This window comes from Chenopodium album, chromosome 17, assembly GCF_948465745.1.
Source record: "Chenopodium album chromosome 17, dcCheAlbu1.1, whole genome shotgun sequence".
Taxonomy (NCBI): domain Eukaryota; kingdom Viridiplantae; phylum Streptophyta; class Magnoliopsida; order Caryophyllales; family Amaranthaceae; genus Chenopodium; species Chenopodium album.
In genome coordinates, this window is record NC_137850.1 from 3,437,639 (window position 1) to 3,457,748 (window position 20,110).

The 20,110-nt window shown below is 36.4% G+C and overlaps 2 protein-coding genes and 1 pseudogene across 4 annotated transcripts; 1 reads left to right on the forward strand and 2 right to left on the reverse strand.

The window, feature by feature from the left end:
• Positions 1-392: 392 nt before the first annotated feature.
• LOC145588508 (protein FAR1-RELATED SEQUENCE 1-like) lies at positions 393-1,115 on the reverse strand. Its single transcript, XM_081645155.1, has 2 exons — positions 964-1,115; positions 393-843 (listed from the first exon to the last, which is right to left on the reverse strand). Exons 1-2 carry the CDS (start codon positions 1,113-1,115, stop codon positions 393-395), a joined length of 603 nt encoding a protein of 200 aa, XP_081501281.1.
• Positions 1,116-2,066: 951 nt separating this feature from the next.
• LOC145588509 (protein FAR-RED IMPAIRED RESPONSE 1-like) lies at positions 2,067-2,531 on the reverse strand. The gene has a single exon (XM_081645156.1). It carries the CDS (start codon positions 2,529-2,531, stop codon positions 2,067-2,069), a length of 465 nt encoding a protein of 154 aa, XP_081501282.1.
• Positions 2,532-17,700: 15,169 nt separating this feature from the next.
• On the forward strand, positions 17,701-20,095 carry LOC145587418 (tRNA-specific adenosine deaminase TAD2 pseudogene; annotated as a pseudogene). 2 transcript variants are annotated; one of them, XR_014101261.1, is made up of 3 exons: positions 17,739-17,856; positions 18,154-18,230; positions 18,796-20,095. The product of XR_014101261.1 is annotated as a tRNA-specific adenosine deaminase TAD2 pseudogene, transcript variant X2 (transcript). The 2 variants fall into 2 exon arrangements; XR_014101260.1 differs by lacking the exon at positions 18,154-18,230 and having other exon boundaries at positions 17,701-17,856.
• Positions 20,096-20,110: the final 15 nt, after the last annotated feature.

The window sequence follows — 20,110 nt, forward strand, 5'->3', positions numbered from 1 at the left end:
GCATATGTCAGCACCTTTTACTAGAATGAGAGGCAAAACAATAAAGCAGGTCAGATCAACTTACAGGTAGCTTAGCAACACTTTGTGGATGCACATCCCCCATCAAGGACCAAGTTGTTGCAACCTTTGTTTTTCACATTCTTCTTCTTGTACCCCAACTCAGCAATAGATTTATGCCTACTCCCCTTTGGCCGTCCTCGAGGTTTCTTCCGAGATAATGGATTCTTCACTGCAGCAATGACCGATGGATTCATTTCATTGATAGGCTTGGAAACAGAGTTGGGGGTTTGCGATTCCACAGGGTTGTTTGAAGCCATTTCAGAGGGGGGTAAAAGTGTCCTTGGAAGGGATAGTATAGATGGTTGATTTTCAAGGAACTTCTCTCGGCTTTTCTAGACTTTCAAACGAAGAGATTGCAGATATTTAACAACAAGATCAAAAGTGTCCTTGTCATCAACAGCCGATGCTACTTCGCTTATTGGCTCAAACTCCATCAATTTATTGTACCTCTGATATGCCACATTATTAGTTGGATCGTGATAGGCAACCTTAACCAGAGTGTACTTCCGAGATACATCTTTGCGCCACCTATCAAGAACATACTTGGATGGAATATCAAAAACCAAATTTTGATCATACACTCGGATGACATGCCTACATAGAATACCAAATGTTTCAAACTTCCAGCAATCACAAGACACATCCTTTGTAACTGTGTTAAAAAGAACGCAATAGAATCGCCTCCTATTAGTAATCACTTCTTCGCTCTTCCCTTCCGGGACTATCCAGACCCAATCTTCGAGGAGGTATTGAATCACATTCCCATCCAACACACGCTCATCCCTGCCAGAGCAATGCATAAGTCGACAACACTCTATCTGAATCTCCTAGAACTTGGTGTCAATGTAGATTTCTTGGAAGTATTTCTCAACATGAAACCCACTCACGAGACGCCTAACATACTTCCCACACCTATCATCAGCAGCATTTTTAGCTCCAAAACGCCTCTCCATTGCCCTAGTATACTTCTCCGGGAATTCATTCAGCTTTGTTTTCTTGTTTACAAACCCGTCAAAAAAACTGTTACTGCTTTCCACCCTCTGCGTTGTCTTCATCCCATCCTAGAAGTGTTCTTTCTTAAAGGCTGGGACCCACATATGCCTTTCCTCAAACAAACCAGATAACCATTCATCGTCCTTTAGGCTATACTGCTTTATTAGGTCTGACCATCTACACTCAAACTTCCCAACTGTGAAGCTCTAATAAATAAGAGTCTTAAGAGGACTCTTAAAGTCATGATAGCTGAAACATGTTTTAAGCACAAAATTATTCAGTCATTATAAAAACAAATCACTTCTCTACTATATAATCAAGGCATTAAAAAAAAGTATTGCATATGGTTCATACACACTTTTAAAACATAACAACCACTTTTTAATTACTAAAGAGGATAATTACTAATGACACATAACTAATACACAAAGTACACCATCTATATAAACAGATCAGCCAAATTCACTGGAAAGAAAAACAAAGTTAATTGTATGACCAAATTATTCATACACAACAGCACTGCTTTGCTATATAATCAAGGCATTAAAAAAAAAGTATTGCATATGCAATTCTTACAGTGACATGTGGTTCACACACACTTTTGAAACATAACAACCACTTTTTAATTACTAAAGAGGGCATATAATTACTAATGACACATAACTGATACACACAGTACACCATCTATAAAAGAAAGTTACTGATCAGCAGATTTACTGGAAAGAAAAAGAACGTTAATTATATGACCAAATTATTCATACACAACCAAATTATTCATACACACACATATTGTTTCACCATGTGTGACACTATCAGACTTTTAAGATTAAGAAATACTACTTACTGTTCATATTTTCCGAGCTTATCTGGGATTTTCGTCATTATGTGCCAAATGCACCAACGATGGCGCACATTAGGCATCACCTGTGCCAAAGGCTTGCGCATTGCAGCATCTTGGTCGGTGAGAATAGCCCCGAGTTGTTTATTATGCATACAAGACAACCATTGCCTAGCTAACCAAATGTGTCTGAATCCTCATGTGACACAAGTGCACAACCTAATAATATAGATTGCCTGTGGTGATTAACACCTACGATGTTGGCAAAAGGGAGCTCATACTCATTAATAAGGTAAGTTGCATCAAAACAAACATCGCCAAATTCTTCATAAGCCACCCTACTACGAGCATCAACCCACATTATGTCCTTTAATCGGCCCTCTTCATCTAAACGGTGTGCATGATAGAAATTTTGATTATCCTCTTGCATACGATCAAAGTATGCCATCATTGCAGCCGCATCACCCCCTTCCATTTTCAACCGCTTTTCCTTGTAAACTTCATGTTCGAGGTCCTTAATGCTAGGGATGTTGTCCACCCCGGTCTCAGTACCTACACACCCATGTATTTGCCTAATAGGGACACCTTCTTCATAGTAATTAAGAAGTTTCTTCCTAACATTCGACACGTAATTCTTCATTCGATATTCCTTAACCAACTTCGTATCACTAGGTTTAGGCTTATGGTTATCATGCTAGGGATATTCCTTATCATGCTCATTTTATAACCCACAAGCCATCACTGTCAACCCCAGCGTATAACATGGCACCACACTCACATTTCTTGGAGGTCATTTTCGCCCGCTGCATTATATTTTCCCCTATTTCACCATTAACCGTACCTCCTGTGCCACATACCTCCATGGCCTTGGCCCTTTTCTTGGCCTCCCTCCTTGCCCTCATATCCGGTGGACCCCAACACTCACACTTCTAACACTTTCATGTCACTCCTCTCCGTTCCTTATCCTTGGAAAATGTAGAACCCAGTCTAGTTACCCCAAAACCCTTATGCTCAGCATACTCTTTGTAGCAGGTTTCTACATCTTGAAAGGATTTAAAAACCATCCCTAGCTTTGGTGATTCAACTGAACAGTACATGCTCACCTGATTTGTTGAGACAATGGTCTCTACAGTTTCAATCGTCTTAATTGGGAGACAAAGCAGCTAGTCTCTCAGCAGAGGTCGGCACATTCAATGTCATACAGTTCAGAGAAGGGACATCACCAGCATGACCACCATAGGTTATCACTTGTCCCCCCCCCCCCTCAACATCATTAGATGATTTCTCAACATGCTCACCCATTTTCCCATAATCAAATTCGGAATCCATACCACAACTGCACTGTAATACATTCATTTTTGGGCTCATAAACTTCTACAGCAGTAAACACATATATCAATAATTCAAATCATCAACTACAACAACAACACCTACATACACAGTTCCAAATTACCCCCCATGAAAACCATATCACAACTTCAATGTAATACATTCATTTTTAGAGTCATAAACTTCTACAATAGTAAACACATAAATCACTAATTTAAATCACCAACTACAACAGCAACACCTACATACACAGTTTCGAATTACCCCACAATCAGAACAACAATCACTCGACATTCAATTAAAATACTAAACTACCATAAATCATTTCATATACGATTTTTCAACCAACCCCATTACCCCAATTGCACCCTTTCCAATTACTTTGATTTCCCAATTTGATTTTTGATTAATTGGCATAACAGACCATACAATCAACCTAATTTAAAATATCCACTTACTTTCACCCAGAACATGCATAACTACACCAAATGCAAAATACAACATCAACAATTCACACATTTAATATCAATTGAAGGGTTTACGAAAGACGAAAATCTAGGGTTTTGCAGATAATAAAACTTACAAATTCAACTGTATCACTTTCATCGAGTTAGCTCACATCATCTTGGTTGAGTGCTCCAAACATGAATTGCGTATCTCACTATCTCAAACGCTGCCAGAATTTGAACTGTTGCAAAGGAGGATCGCATAGGAGGAGGGAGCAGAGCAAATTCTTAGATTCAAATGGGTGGAAAAGAGCAAGTGTTTCCCGGTAAACGGGGTGTTCAGACTTAACGTTAACCTTGGTCTAACGTTAACTTTATTGCCATATCAACTACAACACATAAAAGCATTAAAATAATGGCAGATGCTTCAATAATTGCGAAATTGCCATCATATTGACTAAGATTGTCAATATGAAATATTAAGTGGGGCAGGCTCCTTTCCCAAATACTAATACTTTAAAAATTGAGTTTAAAACATGCTCATATTTAATCATTTAATTTATACAGCTAACTATTTGTTCACCATTAACATTTACATGCACAACCAACAAGTGTTCTATTTGATCAATTAATTGCCACCTTTACAACTACAAGTTGTCAGTCTTGCCACCAATAGTTGTTGGTGTAGTGGTGATTGGAATTACATTTGGTAGGGAAGACCGCATGTTTAATCTCCCGCAACAACAATTGGGAGAAAACTGAAACCTAACCATCCAGAACTGATCCTCAAATCAAGATTAGCCTAAAGAGTAAACCAGGTGGAACGACCAAAAAAAAAAAACTACAAGTTGTCGCACATCCTCAATCACAAAATATGCAAAGGTGCAACGTGACTTTATTATTTGGGCTTTTGGATCTATAAATATTGTAGTCAATTTTGCAAACATTACCACCAAAAAAACCTTATTTCTTCTTATCTTAGCTCTTGTCCATTGTACACAATGAAGATTATAGTAATCTCTAAAGAAATTATCAAACCTTCTCGCAAAACACCTAACCACCTTTGTTCTCTTAAAGCTTCCTTGCTTGATCACGTTAACACACCTAACCTTATGCCCGTTGTTTTCTTATACACCCCTAAACTTACTTCAAATTTTGGAACCCATGATGTCTTGGATCGACTCAAAGGATCCCTTCCCAACACATTATCCATGTTCTATCCACTTGTAGGGCGCGTTCAAGATGCTAACTATTTCGATTGCAATGATGACGGTGTACCTTATGCCCAAGCCGAGGTTGCCAATCCCCTAGATGATGTTGTCCACAAGGCAGATATATCCCCAACTTGGTTTTACACTCCTACGACGACCAAAAAGGGTATACAAGGTTGTTGTTATCCATCCAAGTTAGTACTTTTACTTGTGGTGGACTTGCCATCGGAGTAAAGATGAACCATGCCATTGCTGATGCTTTATCCGTGTTCATGTTTGTTAAGACATGGGCATCTATGGCCGGCGGGAACCTTGACCACACAAATATGTCCTACACATATTTCGAAATTTCAAAGGTAATCCCACCCTTATCACCATCAAAAAATAATTACTTGGATGCAACCATAAAGGTTAGACCGATGGCCAAGTGGTTCATGTTTAGCGAAGAAAAGTTACATGCCCTAAGGTCGAAAATAATGTTATCCTTTAATAAATTAAATGAAAATGGTCATCAAAAAATTAGTCTCTCGATGGTTTTATCATCATTCATTTGGAGTAGGTTCAAGGTAGCTTGCCACAATAGTGTTAACAAAGATAATACTATCCCCCATGAAGTGAGTTATGCGGTTAATATTCGTCCTAACTTACCTCCAATAGATGATAATTCTTATTATTTTGGCAACATTTATGTTACAAGCATAGCTAAATTATCCACGGAACACAATGAAAATGTGAATTACTCATCAAACTATGATGACTTCGTGGTGAAAGTGAAGAATTCGATTAGGAAAATCATAACCGATGATGGGTTAATAAAATCGATGCAAGAAGGTAAAGAGGACTTGAGCTATGTGATGGAATACTATGAAAGGCAAATGAAAGAAGAGACATTCACACTTTATTTTAGTGATCTAAGGAGTTTGCCGGTTTATGAAGTTGATTTTTGGATGGGGAAAGCCGGTTTGGGTGTCATCTGCGTCATTAATATGTAAAAATTTTGTCGCATTGATCCCTGCAGATCCATCTACAAAGCAAATTGTGGCTTATATCTTCTTGAGTTGCGATGATATGACCAAACTCAAAAATGATACAGAGTTCACCACGCTCTTGGCTACACCACCTCTCTAAGTTAGGAGACTTAGGACCAAGCTTTCTGAAGTTAGTGTCTATATCAACTACCTGGGTGATACATGGGATTCTATGTGTCTATATCAAAAATATATGTACAAAGACCTAGACTCATCTAATCAATACTTAGCCAATGTCAACCGAAGTCCCTGACAACGGCGCCAAAATTTGATAGGTCGTGGTCCAACCTACCAAAGATAAAACCTAACTTGATCTCTCTAATGGGTAGAAAGGGCAGGTAAGGGTCGATCCCACAAGGACTAAGGGGAGCACTAACAAATACCGATTTTTGATAAGCTAAGTCAAATCTTTTTGGGTTTTGAGTTATACTACAAACAATAAAAAAAGGATCTTGGGAAGGTATCCACCAATTAAGTCATTCACAAACTACAATTTAACATACAAAACATAGCAATTTGGGGATAAATCAAGGGAATTCATCTAAGGCAACCAACTACTCTCTCAAGCTAGAGGGATTACTTGAGTCATGAATACAACCTACTCTCATTGTTACAAAGCATAAAACAAGTGTTAAAGCATAATCACAATGACATGAACATTACCTTGACTGGAAATTTCTATTCTCATGGCATTTCAAGTCAATTAAGCATAAGGGAGCTAACTCAAGTTCATCTCTCGATCCTTCGTTGAGAAAGCTTAGATAAATAGTTCTAGCAATGGCCACTTACAATAACTAACAATGAAACCACTTAAGCTCAACTAATTAACACCCAACAATTACCAAATTAGCACATGCAACAAATATTTGTGAATTTATCAATGGTTTCAACCATCCCAAGTAAAATAACTACTCACAAATCAGTATAATTTAAATTGCAAAACTAAAGGAGTTAACAACTAAGAACATGAAATAAAACACTAATTTAACATAAACAAGTAATAAAACTAGAAAATATACAAAAGTAAGCAATTAAAGCAATAAAATAAGAGAGAGAGAGTAAGAAATTCTCATTGATAATGCAAGAAATAATCAAATCTTCAAGTCTCCTCCCTTCAATTATTCATATTCCAAGCTTTAATTTCAACAAGTTTTTCCCACTTTCTCTCTCTAGAAAATGAGAGTTTCTCTCTCTAAAAACCCTAACCTATGCTAAAAATACACTAAGAAGTTCCCCCTTTCAATTCGGAGCTAAGAAGGTATTTATATTACCCCCATATAGAAAAGACGGAGAAAACAAGAAAAAAAAGCCCGAAAACAGTCTTGCACGGACGTGCTAACTTTGGCACGGACGTGCAAGAGAGGTAAAAATGAGGTAGAACCTACTGTCAAGTCTAGAGTAGGTCTGCACGGACGTGCATATTTTGGCACGGACGTGCCATTTTGTTGCACATCCGTGCAGAAACCCCTGCATGAACAGCTTGACTTCGAGAGGCTGTAACTTCTTTGTTTCTCACCAAAAATGGACTTGTGACCAGCCGTTGGAAATCTCTTAAGACGAACTTTAATATCCAATTTGAATCACTTCAAAATGTTGAGTAGAACAAAAGTTATGGTCAGTTGAAGTTGACCCTTGTGCAAACAACCCTTCAAGGCTTTCCAGGCCAAAAGCTTTTCATTTCTCTTTAAGGCACTCATCCTTCTTCCTCCATTTCTCTATCAACCAATCTTACCCTTCTCCTTGCTCATTCATGCTTAATCACATCCATAGTGCTAAAAACAGCTACATTACATCAAAAACACAAATAACCCGTGAAGCATAGATGATACAATATTTGCATAAAAATAGGATAAATAATGAACTTTGATGCCAAATAATAACGAAAACAAGGTTCAAAAGTACCCTAAAATCATACCAAAAACAAGTTATCACCAGACAACCTTTCAAGTAACGATCCGTGCGTAGTGCGGCTTTTTAATGATCTTGATGAGGTTGCTGCATAAATTGAGATAGAATATGGACTATATATACCAAATCAAGCCTAGTGAAAGACAAATAGATGAGATGACCTACAAGACGCCGATACATTTCAAGATCAGAAAGAAGAGGTGTCTTTGATTTTTCCAGAGTATGATTCTGCTCAATGGGAGTACCTGCCGGGCGTGCCTTAAGTAAACCAGACTCTGCAATAATATCAAGGCTATATTTTCGTTGACATAAAAATATGCCCTCCATACTTCGTGCAACCTCAATACCAAGAAATACTTCAAAACACCCAAATCTAGCTTTCATATGAAAGCAGTCACTCAAATATGACTTGAATGATGAAATAGCAGAAGAATCATTGCCAGAAACTATCAAGTCATTAACATATACCAGAACACTCAGATGAATAGCCCCATGATTCAGAGTAAATAGATAATAATCAGAATACGACTGTTTAAAACCATACCTTTTCAGAGATGTAGCCAATTTTAAAAACCAACAACGAGGTGCATTAATAACCCTCAACCTGATGATTACCGAAAATAACAAGGCGAGCCTTCAATCGTTCAACTGTACCATCAGAATTAAGTTTGACCTTGTAAACCCATGAGCACCCAAGAGCTTTCTTCCCTTGAGGTAATTTTTCCATTACCCAAGTTTTATTATTTTCTAAGGCAGATATCTCCTTTCGCATCGCCTCTATCCACCCCTCATCTTGCATTGCCTCCTTAAAGTTACGAGGCTCAACTGTCGTATCTACAGCTGCAATAAATACACGGTGTCGCATAGAAAATTTTTCATAATTCACAAAGTGTGCTAAAGGGTAAGGAGTACCTGCGGAGCTTGGAGTAGTCGGTGAACTAGGAGAAATAGATGGACACGGAATAGAAACAGTATGTGCAACATAATTATGATGCCAAGCCGGAGCATGTCGTGGGCGGTGAACACGACCCATATCAAGAGAAGAGGAGGAAGAGAAACTCGGAACAGCTACAGAGCCGCTATCCATAGTGCTGGCAGATGAAGAGGTAGTAGCAGTAGGCTCCGTGGGTGGGCTGCAGGCAGCACTGGTGGCTGTGATCCAGGCTGTCAACAGCAACAGTGGTAGCAAACATGGCAGCAGCATCATGGACAGTGGCAGGGCTTCTTGTTGCCGAAGCACTGCAGCGTAAGGAGTGTCAGGGTCAAGGGAGGTCTCACCCACCTTCAAAACGTATTCTAAATCCTCCAAAAAAATCATTGTCGACCCATGCATTTTCAGGAGACACAACATCTAATTCCACTTGAGTATCAACCGAACCATCATTGCCTTGAAACGGAAATTCATTCTCATAGAATTTAACATCACGAGAGGCAAAAATATCACCCGATTCTAAATCATACAATTTCCAACCCATTTTTTCCATGAGAATACCCCCACAAACATACATTTTCGGCTTCGAGGAGCAAATTTGTCACCCTTAGCCTTTTGATTATGAGAAAAACAAAGGCATCCAAATACCCGCATCATATCAAAATCAGGTTCCTTACCAAAAAGAATTTTATAAGGAGTTTTATTTTCTATTAAACGAGACGGAGTACGATTGAAATAAACCGCCCCTAGAACACACTCACCCCAAAAATTAATAGGCAAATTGCCTTGAAACATCAATGCACGACTCACATTTAGTATATGTTGGTGTTTATGCTCTACTCGACTATTTTGTTGAGGTGTACCAACACAGGAGGTTTGGAAAAGAATGCCATTGTCATTAAAATACGGAAGTAGACACTTGAATTATGTACCATTGTCACTCCGGACACATTTCCCAATCACATAAAATTGGGTCTTAATCATAGCAAAGAAGGAACAAAAGGAAGAATAGACTTCGATTTTTTCATTCAATAAATACACCCAAACACCCCTTGAATAATCATCAACAATAGTCAGATAATAATGAGCACCACAGGTTGAAGGAGTTTTATATGACCCCCACAAAATCACAATGTGTCATTTCAAAAATACGACTAGCACGACTATCACTATCAGGAAAACCGTTTCGGGTTTGTTTAACAAGAGGGAAAATTTCACATGCTTTATGTAAACACTTAGAACCAGTACTACATCGAATAGAAGGAAGCAATGAGACAATTCTCTCCGATGGATGCCCCAAACGACAATGCCATAACTCAAATATAGATATTTTCGAACCTGTGATCGCACATACTTTTGGGAGACGCTGGAAATAATATAGTCCATCTATTCGTTCACCACCTCTAATCAAGTTCCCCGATTGTTGATCATGTATAGCACAAAGAGAATTAGTGAATCGGACAAAGCAATTAGAATCATCGATCAAATTAGGCACTGAAATTAAATTGCAATTCAATTGCAGAACAAATAAAACATGTTCAAAAATAATGCCATCCTCCAAGATAACACGACCCTCCTTAGTAGCCACGGCCTTAGCACCATCCGGAAGACCCACGGGGAAAGGAATAATTGATTGAACATCTTGTAGAGAGTACTCATCACTAGTAACATGATGGGAAGCACAGGAATAAATAATCCATGACAAAGAAAAATAGGCACCATTAATATGATCGTTAGGGAGAGCAAACACACCACCCAAATTTGGAGTAGTGTCGTGAAAGTGAGCAGTAGAGAGGGTAGAAGAAGCGGCAGCAGCAGACATAGAAAAAGCAGCAGCAATAGACATAGGGGGAGCAATAGCCGAAGATGAAGATCGCCCTTGATGCCCATATTTGTCCAGCCACCATTCGGGTAGCCCATAGACAAGAAAGTAGTCATAGTAATCGTGACCCGAACGATTGCAATGAGTATAAAATAAATCCGACTTTTGACGTCGCTCATACAGAAATTTACCAGTTGATTGATTGGATAGAATAGAAGAAGATACAATGTTGTTGTTGTTGTTCATCATTATTAATCAAGTGGTAGGATAATAGAATGGCAGAAAACAAATCTAGAATTTTAGGGTTCAGATTGATAGGAAAAAAAATTCAGAATATTTAGGGATTAGAAAAATTTAGAATATTAGGCGTAGAATGTTCTTGGCTCCGATACCATGTCAAGAATAGAGATTAGAGAGAATAATAGTGTTGTGTATTTTCTATTAGAGTATGCACAAGTATATATATTCAACCTAAAGAGATTAGGGATCATAACATCAGCCCATGAGCTATACACTAAATAGGCTTAACAATTTTTGCAACTAATTTAGGAGTAGTCTCAAATTTAGCGACGGATTTGCAACGACTTTGCAACTGTCATTTAGAAACTCACTTAAAAATTTTAGCAACTAAATCATTGTCCATCGTAAAATATTAGCGGCGGATTAGCGACGCCTGATTGTGTCTCCCCAAAAAACGAAACCCAGTGATGAATATCTTTCACGTCATTTGATTATCGAACAAGGTGAAATATGAAAAATCTTGTGATGCGGTTGTTTTAATAAAAAAATACTTCTTTCTGTTTTCGAAAATATTTCTTTTCGTACTCTATCTATAAAATGTCCAGTCTAGTTTAGTTTGATCCATGATAAGGGTCCAAAATAATGTAGTTGGATTGGGTTTGAAAAGAGCTTTCCAACGATATATTATAAGTCCAATTTCGATGAATAATGAGGAAGTTATGGCCAAAATACTGAATTGGGCCCAAAATGATTTTTATATGGCCCAATGATCAAGTGGAGGGTCCATTAATTAATATTCCTAAAGTCATTAGGATTAATTTTAATTTTCTAGAATAATCTAGAAGGTTATCTTAAATTCTAGTGGAATTAGGATTAGTAATTATATCTTTTAGAAAAATAAAGAATTTTATTTGGAATAAAACAAGTGTTTTTAAAAGAATTAAATCTGATTTTAAAAGATAAGTACGGACGTTAATTAGTCTAATTTAATTTGATTAAGGACTCTGTACGGCTTTGAGTTAGCGCGTGAACCATCGCGAAATGACAGAGCCATCGCGTCACGATGGAGCTGTCGCGCTGCGATGGCACCATCGCGTCGCGATGGACACTGTCGCACCGCGATGGGAGCAGTTTTACTCCGAATGGAATTTGATTTTTTTCTGATCATTTCGGTACCTTTTTCCTTATAAATAGGGTCGTATTTCCCTGTTTTTTCATTCACAATCATCAACAATCATCTTTCTAGTTCTTCTCTCTCTAAAAGCTAGAAACTTGTTCTTTCTCCCTCTTTCTAGCCTTCCCTCTTTACAAACACAATACCGCATTCACGAATTCTAGACACACCTAACCAAGTTCGAAGTTGCCTTCGCCCTAAACGTGAAAGGTGATAATTTATGAGGGTTTGGTCCTAAATCCCTATTTTAATTATTTAAATTAATTGTTTGATTTAATATTTTTCTTGAAGTTACTAACGCATGTATTGTTTTGATAGAAAGAGATACGAGGCAGCAAAGTAAGTAGTTTTATTGTTTTATTTCTATAGAGAGCATGTTTAGATTATTTTAATTCCTAGTATCATGTTAGGATGTTTTTTTATTGCTTTCTAGTATCATGCTTAGGTTACTTCCTATTTCTTCTATCATGTTAGTATCATGTTAGGGATAAGCTTTGATTTTTATTGCTTAGTGACATGCTAGAATTTTTTATTAATCTTGTTAGTATCATGCCTAGGATCTTGCTAATATTATGCTTTGATGAGATTATTATTCTGATGATGATGATTTGTTGTATCAATATTATTGTTGCTTGATATTATATATTATGTTATTGCTTGATCACGCCCTCTCTTGTAGGATTAAAGGGAATTTGTACTTGAAATCACGTTTACTACGATAATTAATAATTTTATTTAGGCCAATATGATTTTAATTCAAGTGATCGCCAATAATAAGTTTGTTTGTGCATTAATATTCAACCAACATACATTAAACAGGTTTAGGGTTAATATATTGATTGTATGTTAGTCAGATAGCGCACATGAATATGAGAAGAATAAAGTAGAGGCCTATTTTTAGGGCAGGTTTAATCTCTTTTAGGTTGGATTTGTACCTTCATCCCCGCATATCCAGTCATGGTTCCGGACCACTATGGAGTTAGTGATCTCATGGATCGTGAAGGAGTGTAACTTTCACCATGTGAACGGTTTACAAGTTCATAAAACTTGTTGGCTACTCTTTTGCTCTAGCTTCCTTCCCTTTGGACGCTAAGTGTATGATCACAATGAGACTCAAGTGTGGGATCACAATGAGACTCAAGTGTGGGATGCTTGAAATATTTCCTACAACTACTAAGACCAATTATTTTGCAATTAACCAATCGGTCTCTAAAACAAATCTACAGTCACTAAATTTTTGCGACTATCACTATTTGGAGACCATAATTTAGCAACGACCTATATCAGTCACAAAAAAACAGGTACCCGGGCATAAATTCAAATAACTAAAGTGTCAATTTTATTCAAATATAAAAAAATATCATGAATTTTGTATTGATGTATTAAAAACAATATTCTAAACCATATGATTAATTGTTTCAAAAGCACATCTCACATATAGGAAACTACTTCCAATAAGAACTAATGACAATAATATGCCTTGAAAAATTGAAAATTAGTTGCTCACAAAATTACCACCAAGGCACCAAGACATTAAAAGTCCCTTAATTGCATCACAAGAACGGGTCTAGGATGAGAAGTAGGATCATTCTTGTAGTACATTTGTAAAGCGCTTCCTAAATCGTAAACTTTTCCTTTTATTTGCCCGCCTAGCTACAAACTCCAAAAGTCCAAATAGACTTTGTCGAGACTAATCTTAATTCCTTTGTTCTTATGTTCCTCATGTTTTTACATATATTCTCTCTATATTAAGATATGTATTAGTAATTATGGTCTCAATTGTTAAAACTTAAAAGTAGGTCTATACAAAACTATCCGAGAATACAAAAATTCGATCCGCAACCGATCCGTATTTTTGGATATTCGATCCGAAAAAGCGGATATTGAATGCGAATGCCGATATTAATTTTCAAAATTTTGGATATCCGATATCTGAAACTTTCGGATATCGGATATCAGAAATATAAGGGCTATAACAGTAAATACTAATATATTTTCATTACAAAATTATGAATATTCCTAAAAAATAAAACCCTTACGCCACTCTAGATCTCACTTTCTCACTCTCAGTAAAAATACCTTAAAGTCCTCTTTCTCTCTCTACGTTGGCGGCCACTCCACCCTTCACAGCCACCGGCCCCTGCTCACGGCACTCACACCTCACACCACCCAGATCTTCTTCTTCGTTCTGTCGTTGGCTTAATTTTCTATTTTAATTTTCGATCTTCTTTGTTCAGTCGTCGCCAATTGCTGGTTTGTTCTCTGTTGCCCACCAAATTGCCATTCATCGGTATCCTCTAATAAAGGTTAAAAGGATTCATTAGTTGTTGGGAATTTTGATTTTCAATATGTGTATGTGTCGATCTCCTCTGATGTTGGGTTTGCTTGCCAATTTGTTGGTCTTCTCGCCAAACGAAGAAGCTGCTACTGTATTGGGGTAGTTTTTTTTTTTTTATTTTTTTATTTGTGACAATTGATTAGACTTTATTAGTTTATTATGTACTCTCTCCGTTTTTTTTAATGCGTCACTTTGATTTTTGCACTATTCACTTATACGGGTGACTTATTTTTTTTCACCTCTATAAAATAAATAAATTATATGATATATCATTAGATTCGTCCTAATGTCTAGTTTCATAATAAAATTTTGTTATAATTTTTACTAATTAACAATTAAAAATATTAATAGTCAAAGTTGCGTCTCGACAAATTTGCCGGTCAAACTGATGCAAATAAAAGAAAACAGAGGGAGTATGTGAATTAAACGGTCTTTTAAAAGACTACTACAATCTTGTTATAATATCTTAACAATACAAAAAGCAATAAAAATTAATGCAATTTATAAAATAGTCATAATCAATTTTCATTAATATTGGATAAGGGATATCCAAAACATCCGATCCGAATGATTTTGGATATCGAATATCGGGTATTCGAAATTTCGGATCGAATTCGGATATCAATTACTGATATTCGAAGGTTCGGATATTCGATTCGAAATGTGATTTTCGGATCGAATGTGAATAGGCCTAATTTAAAGCATAATATTATTAAGGAAAAATTGTCAAAAATAATACAAATTTTGAGCGATCCGTTAAAAGCAAGTCAAATTTTTTATTATTTGTAAATAATACAAACTTTAGAAGGTTTCTGCTTTAAACAAGATATTTAACCTGTAACCTTAATGATCGGTTAATTTTTTTTTTAATAATTTCGTTTAATGGTTTAATTCACTATTAATTACAACTTTAATTATGTTTAACAATTAAAATTAATTTTTTTTAAAAAAAAATCCCCCACCAGCGCTGCTAGAATTGCCACCCCCTTTCCCTTCCCTTTCTCCGGCGCCTTGGCAGCAGCTCGTATCTCTGCCCTCCTGCGCCGGGCGCGCCCAGACACGTCATCTCTCGGTTCCAACGCTAACCCCCTCCTCCTCGTCACGCGTGCACATTCTCCACTTCCCTTAAACCAACAACCTTAACTAGTCGACTCTCTCCCCGAAATCTCCCTCCTTCCTTATGAAACCCCTTGAAACTATCCCCCCACCACCGAAAAAACCTAACGGGACTTTCCCCACCATCTCTAGGGTTCCGATTAGAGTTTTCAAAGGTGGGAGATGGGTTTTAGGGGGTTTTGTGGGTGGAGAAATGGTGGTTTCGAGGAAAGTTGGTGGTTAGGAAGGAGAGGGAAAGGGGGCAACGCGCGACAGGGGGAGTGGAGGTCGGCGCCGGCACCGAACGAGGGTGAATCTGGGCGTGGCCGGCGCCGGAAGGCAGGGGGAGGTTGGCAGTGTGGCTGGGTTGGATTGAGAATGTTTTTTATTTTTTATTTTTATTTTTTTAAATAATAATAATAATAATAATAATAAACTTTTAACAATTAAAAACATAAAATAAATAAATAAAAAATCAAGTTAAATTGCTAAACCAATAAAATTTTGACACATGTCCTGTATAACCTTCTAATCAAGTCACTAACCGGTTATAACTTGTTTTAGGCGGAAACACCCCAAAGTTTGTATTATTTAGAAATAATCAAAAATTTGACTTGTTTTTAGTGGATCACTCAAAGTTTGTATTTTTTTTGACAATTTTTCCTATTATTAATGTAAACAATTATTAGTAAAATTTTGATAGAGTGTCGTATGTAAATAGAACAATTGCCTCCAATAGAGTATGAATTCAAAACCTGCTTCAATAGTTCACATTACACCGTACCAAATGATTAACGTTGGCCAATTATTCTCATCTTCTAACTCAATCACACAAACAAATTTGATGATGGAAATAGAATTGAGTTCTAGAATTTTTAAAAGTTATGATTAATTTTGTACATATAAAATATTAGAATTTTATCGATATAAAACTATATGCAACAATTTTTCTATAATTCTCTTACTTAACCTCATATGTGTCACAATAATACCTATTTATCTCCTTCGTGGCACGACATTTGGCAAAAAAAGGAATGCCAAGTGTCGTTGTCTCGTGGCCTGGCTGCAAGACCGATTTTATATATTAGTGATATGATATGATATTAGATTTGTCGCCTACGTGGCTCGACACTTAGCGAAAAACTAGAATACCAAGTGTCGTTGTATTCTGGTCTAGCTGCAAGACCGACTTTATTTATTAGTAACTAGTTTTGTGCCCGAGCGATGCTTAGATAATTGATAAAATACGGTCATGTATATAACCCCTTTTGATAATGTAGGATATTTAGATATACTGAACTGAAATTAAATTCTATTAAACCAAAAGTATTTTTATAGTTTTGCGCCCGGGCGATGCCCTAATTGCCCTAAATTTTTTTAGCTTTAATGTTAAATACGATCCTATAACCCCGTTTGATAATGTAAAATATTTAGCCATACGATATCATATCGCTCATTTATATAATAGTGTATTTTTTGTAGTTTTATTTGTAAATATATATTTATGTTATTATTAACTTGAAATTTTTTTTATTGCACTAAATCATATCGCTGATTTATACAATAATGTACTTTTTTGTACTTTTATTTGTATATAGATATCTATGTTATTATTAACTCGTTACTCCATCCGTTTTTAAATACTTACTCTATTTTTCCATGTGCGGAGTTTTAGGAGATTTTGGAAAAAGTAGTAAAATATAGAGGTAGTGAGGTTGGTGAAAGGTAAATTAGTGGAGGGAGAATCTAAAAGTAATAAAATTAGGTCCTATTATTTGAGAGAAATGAATTAAATATTATAAAAGCTTTCCAAATAAAGAGATGGAGCAAGTATTTAAAAACGGTCGCAAAAGAAAAGTGGAGCAAGTATTTAAAAACGGAGGGAGTATATTAGTGATGTGATATGATACGATATTTTAAGGTAGGTCCCCCAATCGGATATTCTTGCTGAAAAATTAAATGTGACAATGTTATTCAAAGTTTTTGTGTTTTTGTAATTGTAGTAATTGAAATAAAAAATAAATATTCAAATAATAGTTGTTCTTAAAAGAGATCATTTAAATGGTACCCTATAAGTGTTAATAAAACACAAATTTTTATATTTGACTGACCCAACCGTATGACTGTAGTTAGTCAGCTTACTTGAGCATATAAGCAAATTAAGGAGTTCGGCAGGGCCTCAGGAATTACTTGATCAGGTCAGGAATTACTCTTGACCAAGTAACTCGAGTAATCTCGATAGATGGTGTGGCCACAAAGAAAGCCCCGTAATAAAATTCTCTTTTCATTTCTTGTCAAAAAAAAAAAAAATCATCAAAACCAAACGGTGCCGTTCAAGTCCGGCAGTGGAGTACTCGTACTGGTATCACCAAAAGAAGCAAGAGATAGAGCAGTAAACCGGTGACGACAGGGTGCTCGGCAATTTCCGTCGACTTTATCGTCGGTAAAGTAGATGCCTTTCTTGTTGATTCGTTTAATTTTTCAGAATTTTCAAGTATTGTTTAATTTAAGTTGCTAATTTCACCTTCTTTAATCTTCATTATACCTAATTATACCAATCGAAGCATTATAATCTCTCCAAAATTCTTTTTTTGGTTTGATTTAGTTGCTTTGTTGTAATTGTTAGAATCCTTTGAATGAATTTCGTCATTTATATTTTGATATTTGTAATATGATATTTTGATATTTGTAATCTGTAATTTTAAATAAGACATTGGTGAATTTTATTTATATTCTGTAGGATAGAGTGCCCCAAAGGGTATATTATAGACGGAATTTGATCCCGGGTCTTGAGTACCACCCCCAAGACTTTGCCGAGTAAGCTGTTTAGCACTTTGGCATACTAGTGAATTTGATGTTAGTTGTTGTCCAAATTTGTATGATCTTGAATTCTTCAGTTGCTCTAAAATTAAAATACTGTAGTTAACATTATTTAACATGTGCTTCCGAAATATGCTACCTTTAATGGGGTTGCTTGATAGTTATAGATTTATCCTATATCAGTAAGAACATGTTGTTGTTCATTTATTTGTAAATCTAAGTGCTTCAGCTCATATAATGTGGAAAATATCAATTAATTTGTGAACCGCCAGCTATGTATAGTCGTTTTTAGTGTAACTACACTCAATAATTGTAGTATTCTAGGTAGAGACTGCAGCAAATGTATCGCATTATACTCGTTACCATTGTCTGGTAACATTTGCTACTTGTTCCCTTAAGCCTGTTCTGAATTCTATATGAGTAATCAACTTGCCTCGTCTTCAATTTCTGAACCCAATTATTGTTTGGAATTTAATTTTTGATCTGTTTTTTTTGTATATAGGCTTTTGAGAAGTCCCTATATTTGTAGTAATGTTTCATTTGTTCTTCCTTGTAAATGCAGGAATCAAAGAATTTATTCTTAATATAAGGAAAACAGTGTTATTGTTATAATTTCCTTCATAAATCAGATGCCTTGGTCGTGCGGTGTTTAGAATTCTGATTTTGGTATAACTTAGAACTCTCACTTTGAAGTCGTTGGTGATGGGTTCGGTTGAGGCAGAAAAATCTTGTGATATTAATGCTTTTATGGAGCTTGCAATAGAAGAAGCAAAACTTGCTTTGGAGAGACTTGAGGTGCCTGTGGGTTGTGTGATTGTTGAGGATAAGAAAGTTATTGCATCTGGGAGTAATCGTACTAATGAGACACGGAATGCTACAAGACATGCAGAGATGGAAGCTATTGATAGCCTTCTACTGCAGTGGCAACAAGATGGACTTTCTCAATCAGATGTTGCTAACAAATTTTCAAACTGTGTTCTATATGTTACATGTGAGCCTTGCATAATGTGTGCAGCTGCTTTATCATTTGTGGGATTAAAGGAAGTGTACTATGGATGTGCTAATGATAAGTTTGGGGGATGTGGTTCAATTCTTTCTCTTCATTCAACTAACTCTGAGCACTCCAACGTTGCAGGAGCAAAAGGCTATAAGTGTACCGGAGGGATAATGGCATCAGAAGCAGTTTCTCTTTTTCAAACTTTCTATGAACGTGGGAATCCTAATGCACCCAAGCCTCACAGGACAGTTGCACAGCCCTGACAAGCCCTCTTCCTTGTTCTGTGCTCCACAATTGTTCTACATTCGATCTTTCTATAACTCATTGACGTTACAAATGATATAGTGTATATTGAGGAGCAGAAATGTAGGATGATAGAGGGTGGTCAGCCTCTTCACAATCTATTTAAAACTTCAAGTGACACCTCTCAGTTCTACTTGTTGAAATATGTTGAACTCTCAACAAAGTATTGTTGTACTTTTTCTGGGCAGATCTTGTGGCAAGGGGGCAGTATCTCAGCATATACTCTTGTCATCAATGATACAACTTAACGCCATTATATGGCTTAATGACTATGTTCCTTGGTTATTTCTTTGATTTCAAAATGGGATAACTGTTGACCTTTACAGCGCTTGGCGTGTGTAAAGGTACGCTTGTTTTCTTGCTAAAACTTTTATAATCTTGTCAAAGTGAATTGTCCATCGAGTGTTGGATGTTGTCCCTGTAATTTAGCATAGAGTGACCATCTATCTTATTTGAAAACTCTAAATGTTGTTGCATTGCCAATTGATTGCTTTGCCGATGGTCATGAATGCATGATTCCAACAACTTCTATTACAACTGCAAACAACTTTGATTAGTAGAATTTTTCAATTCTGTT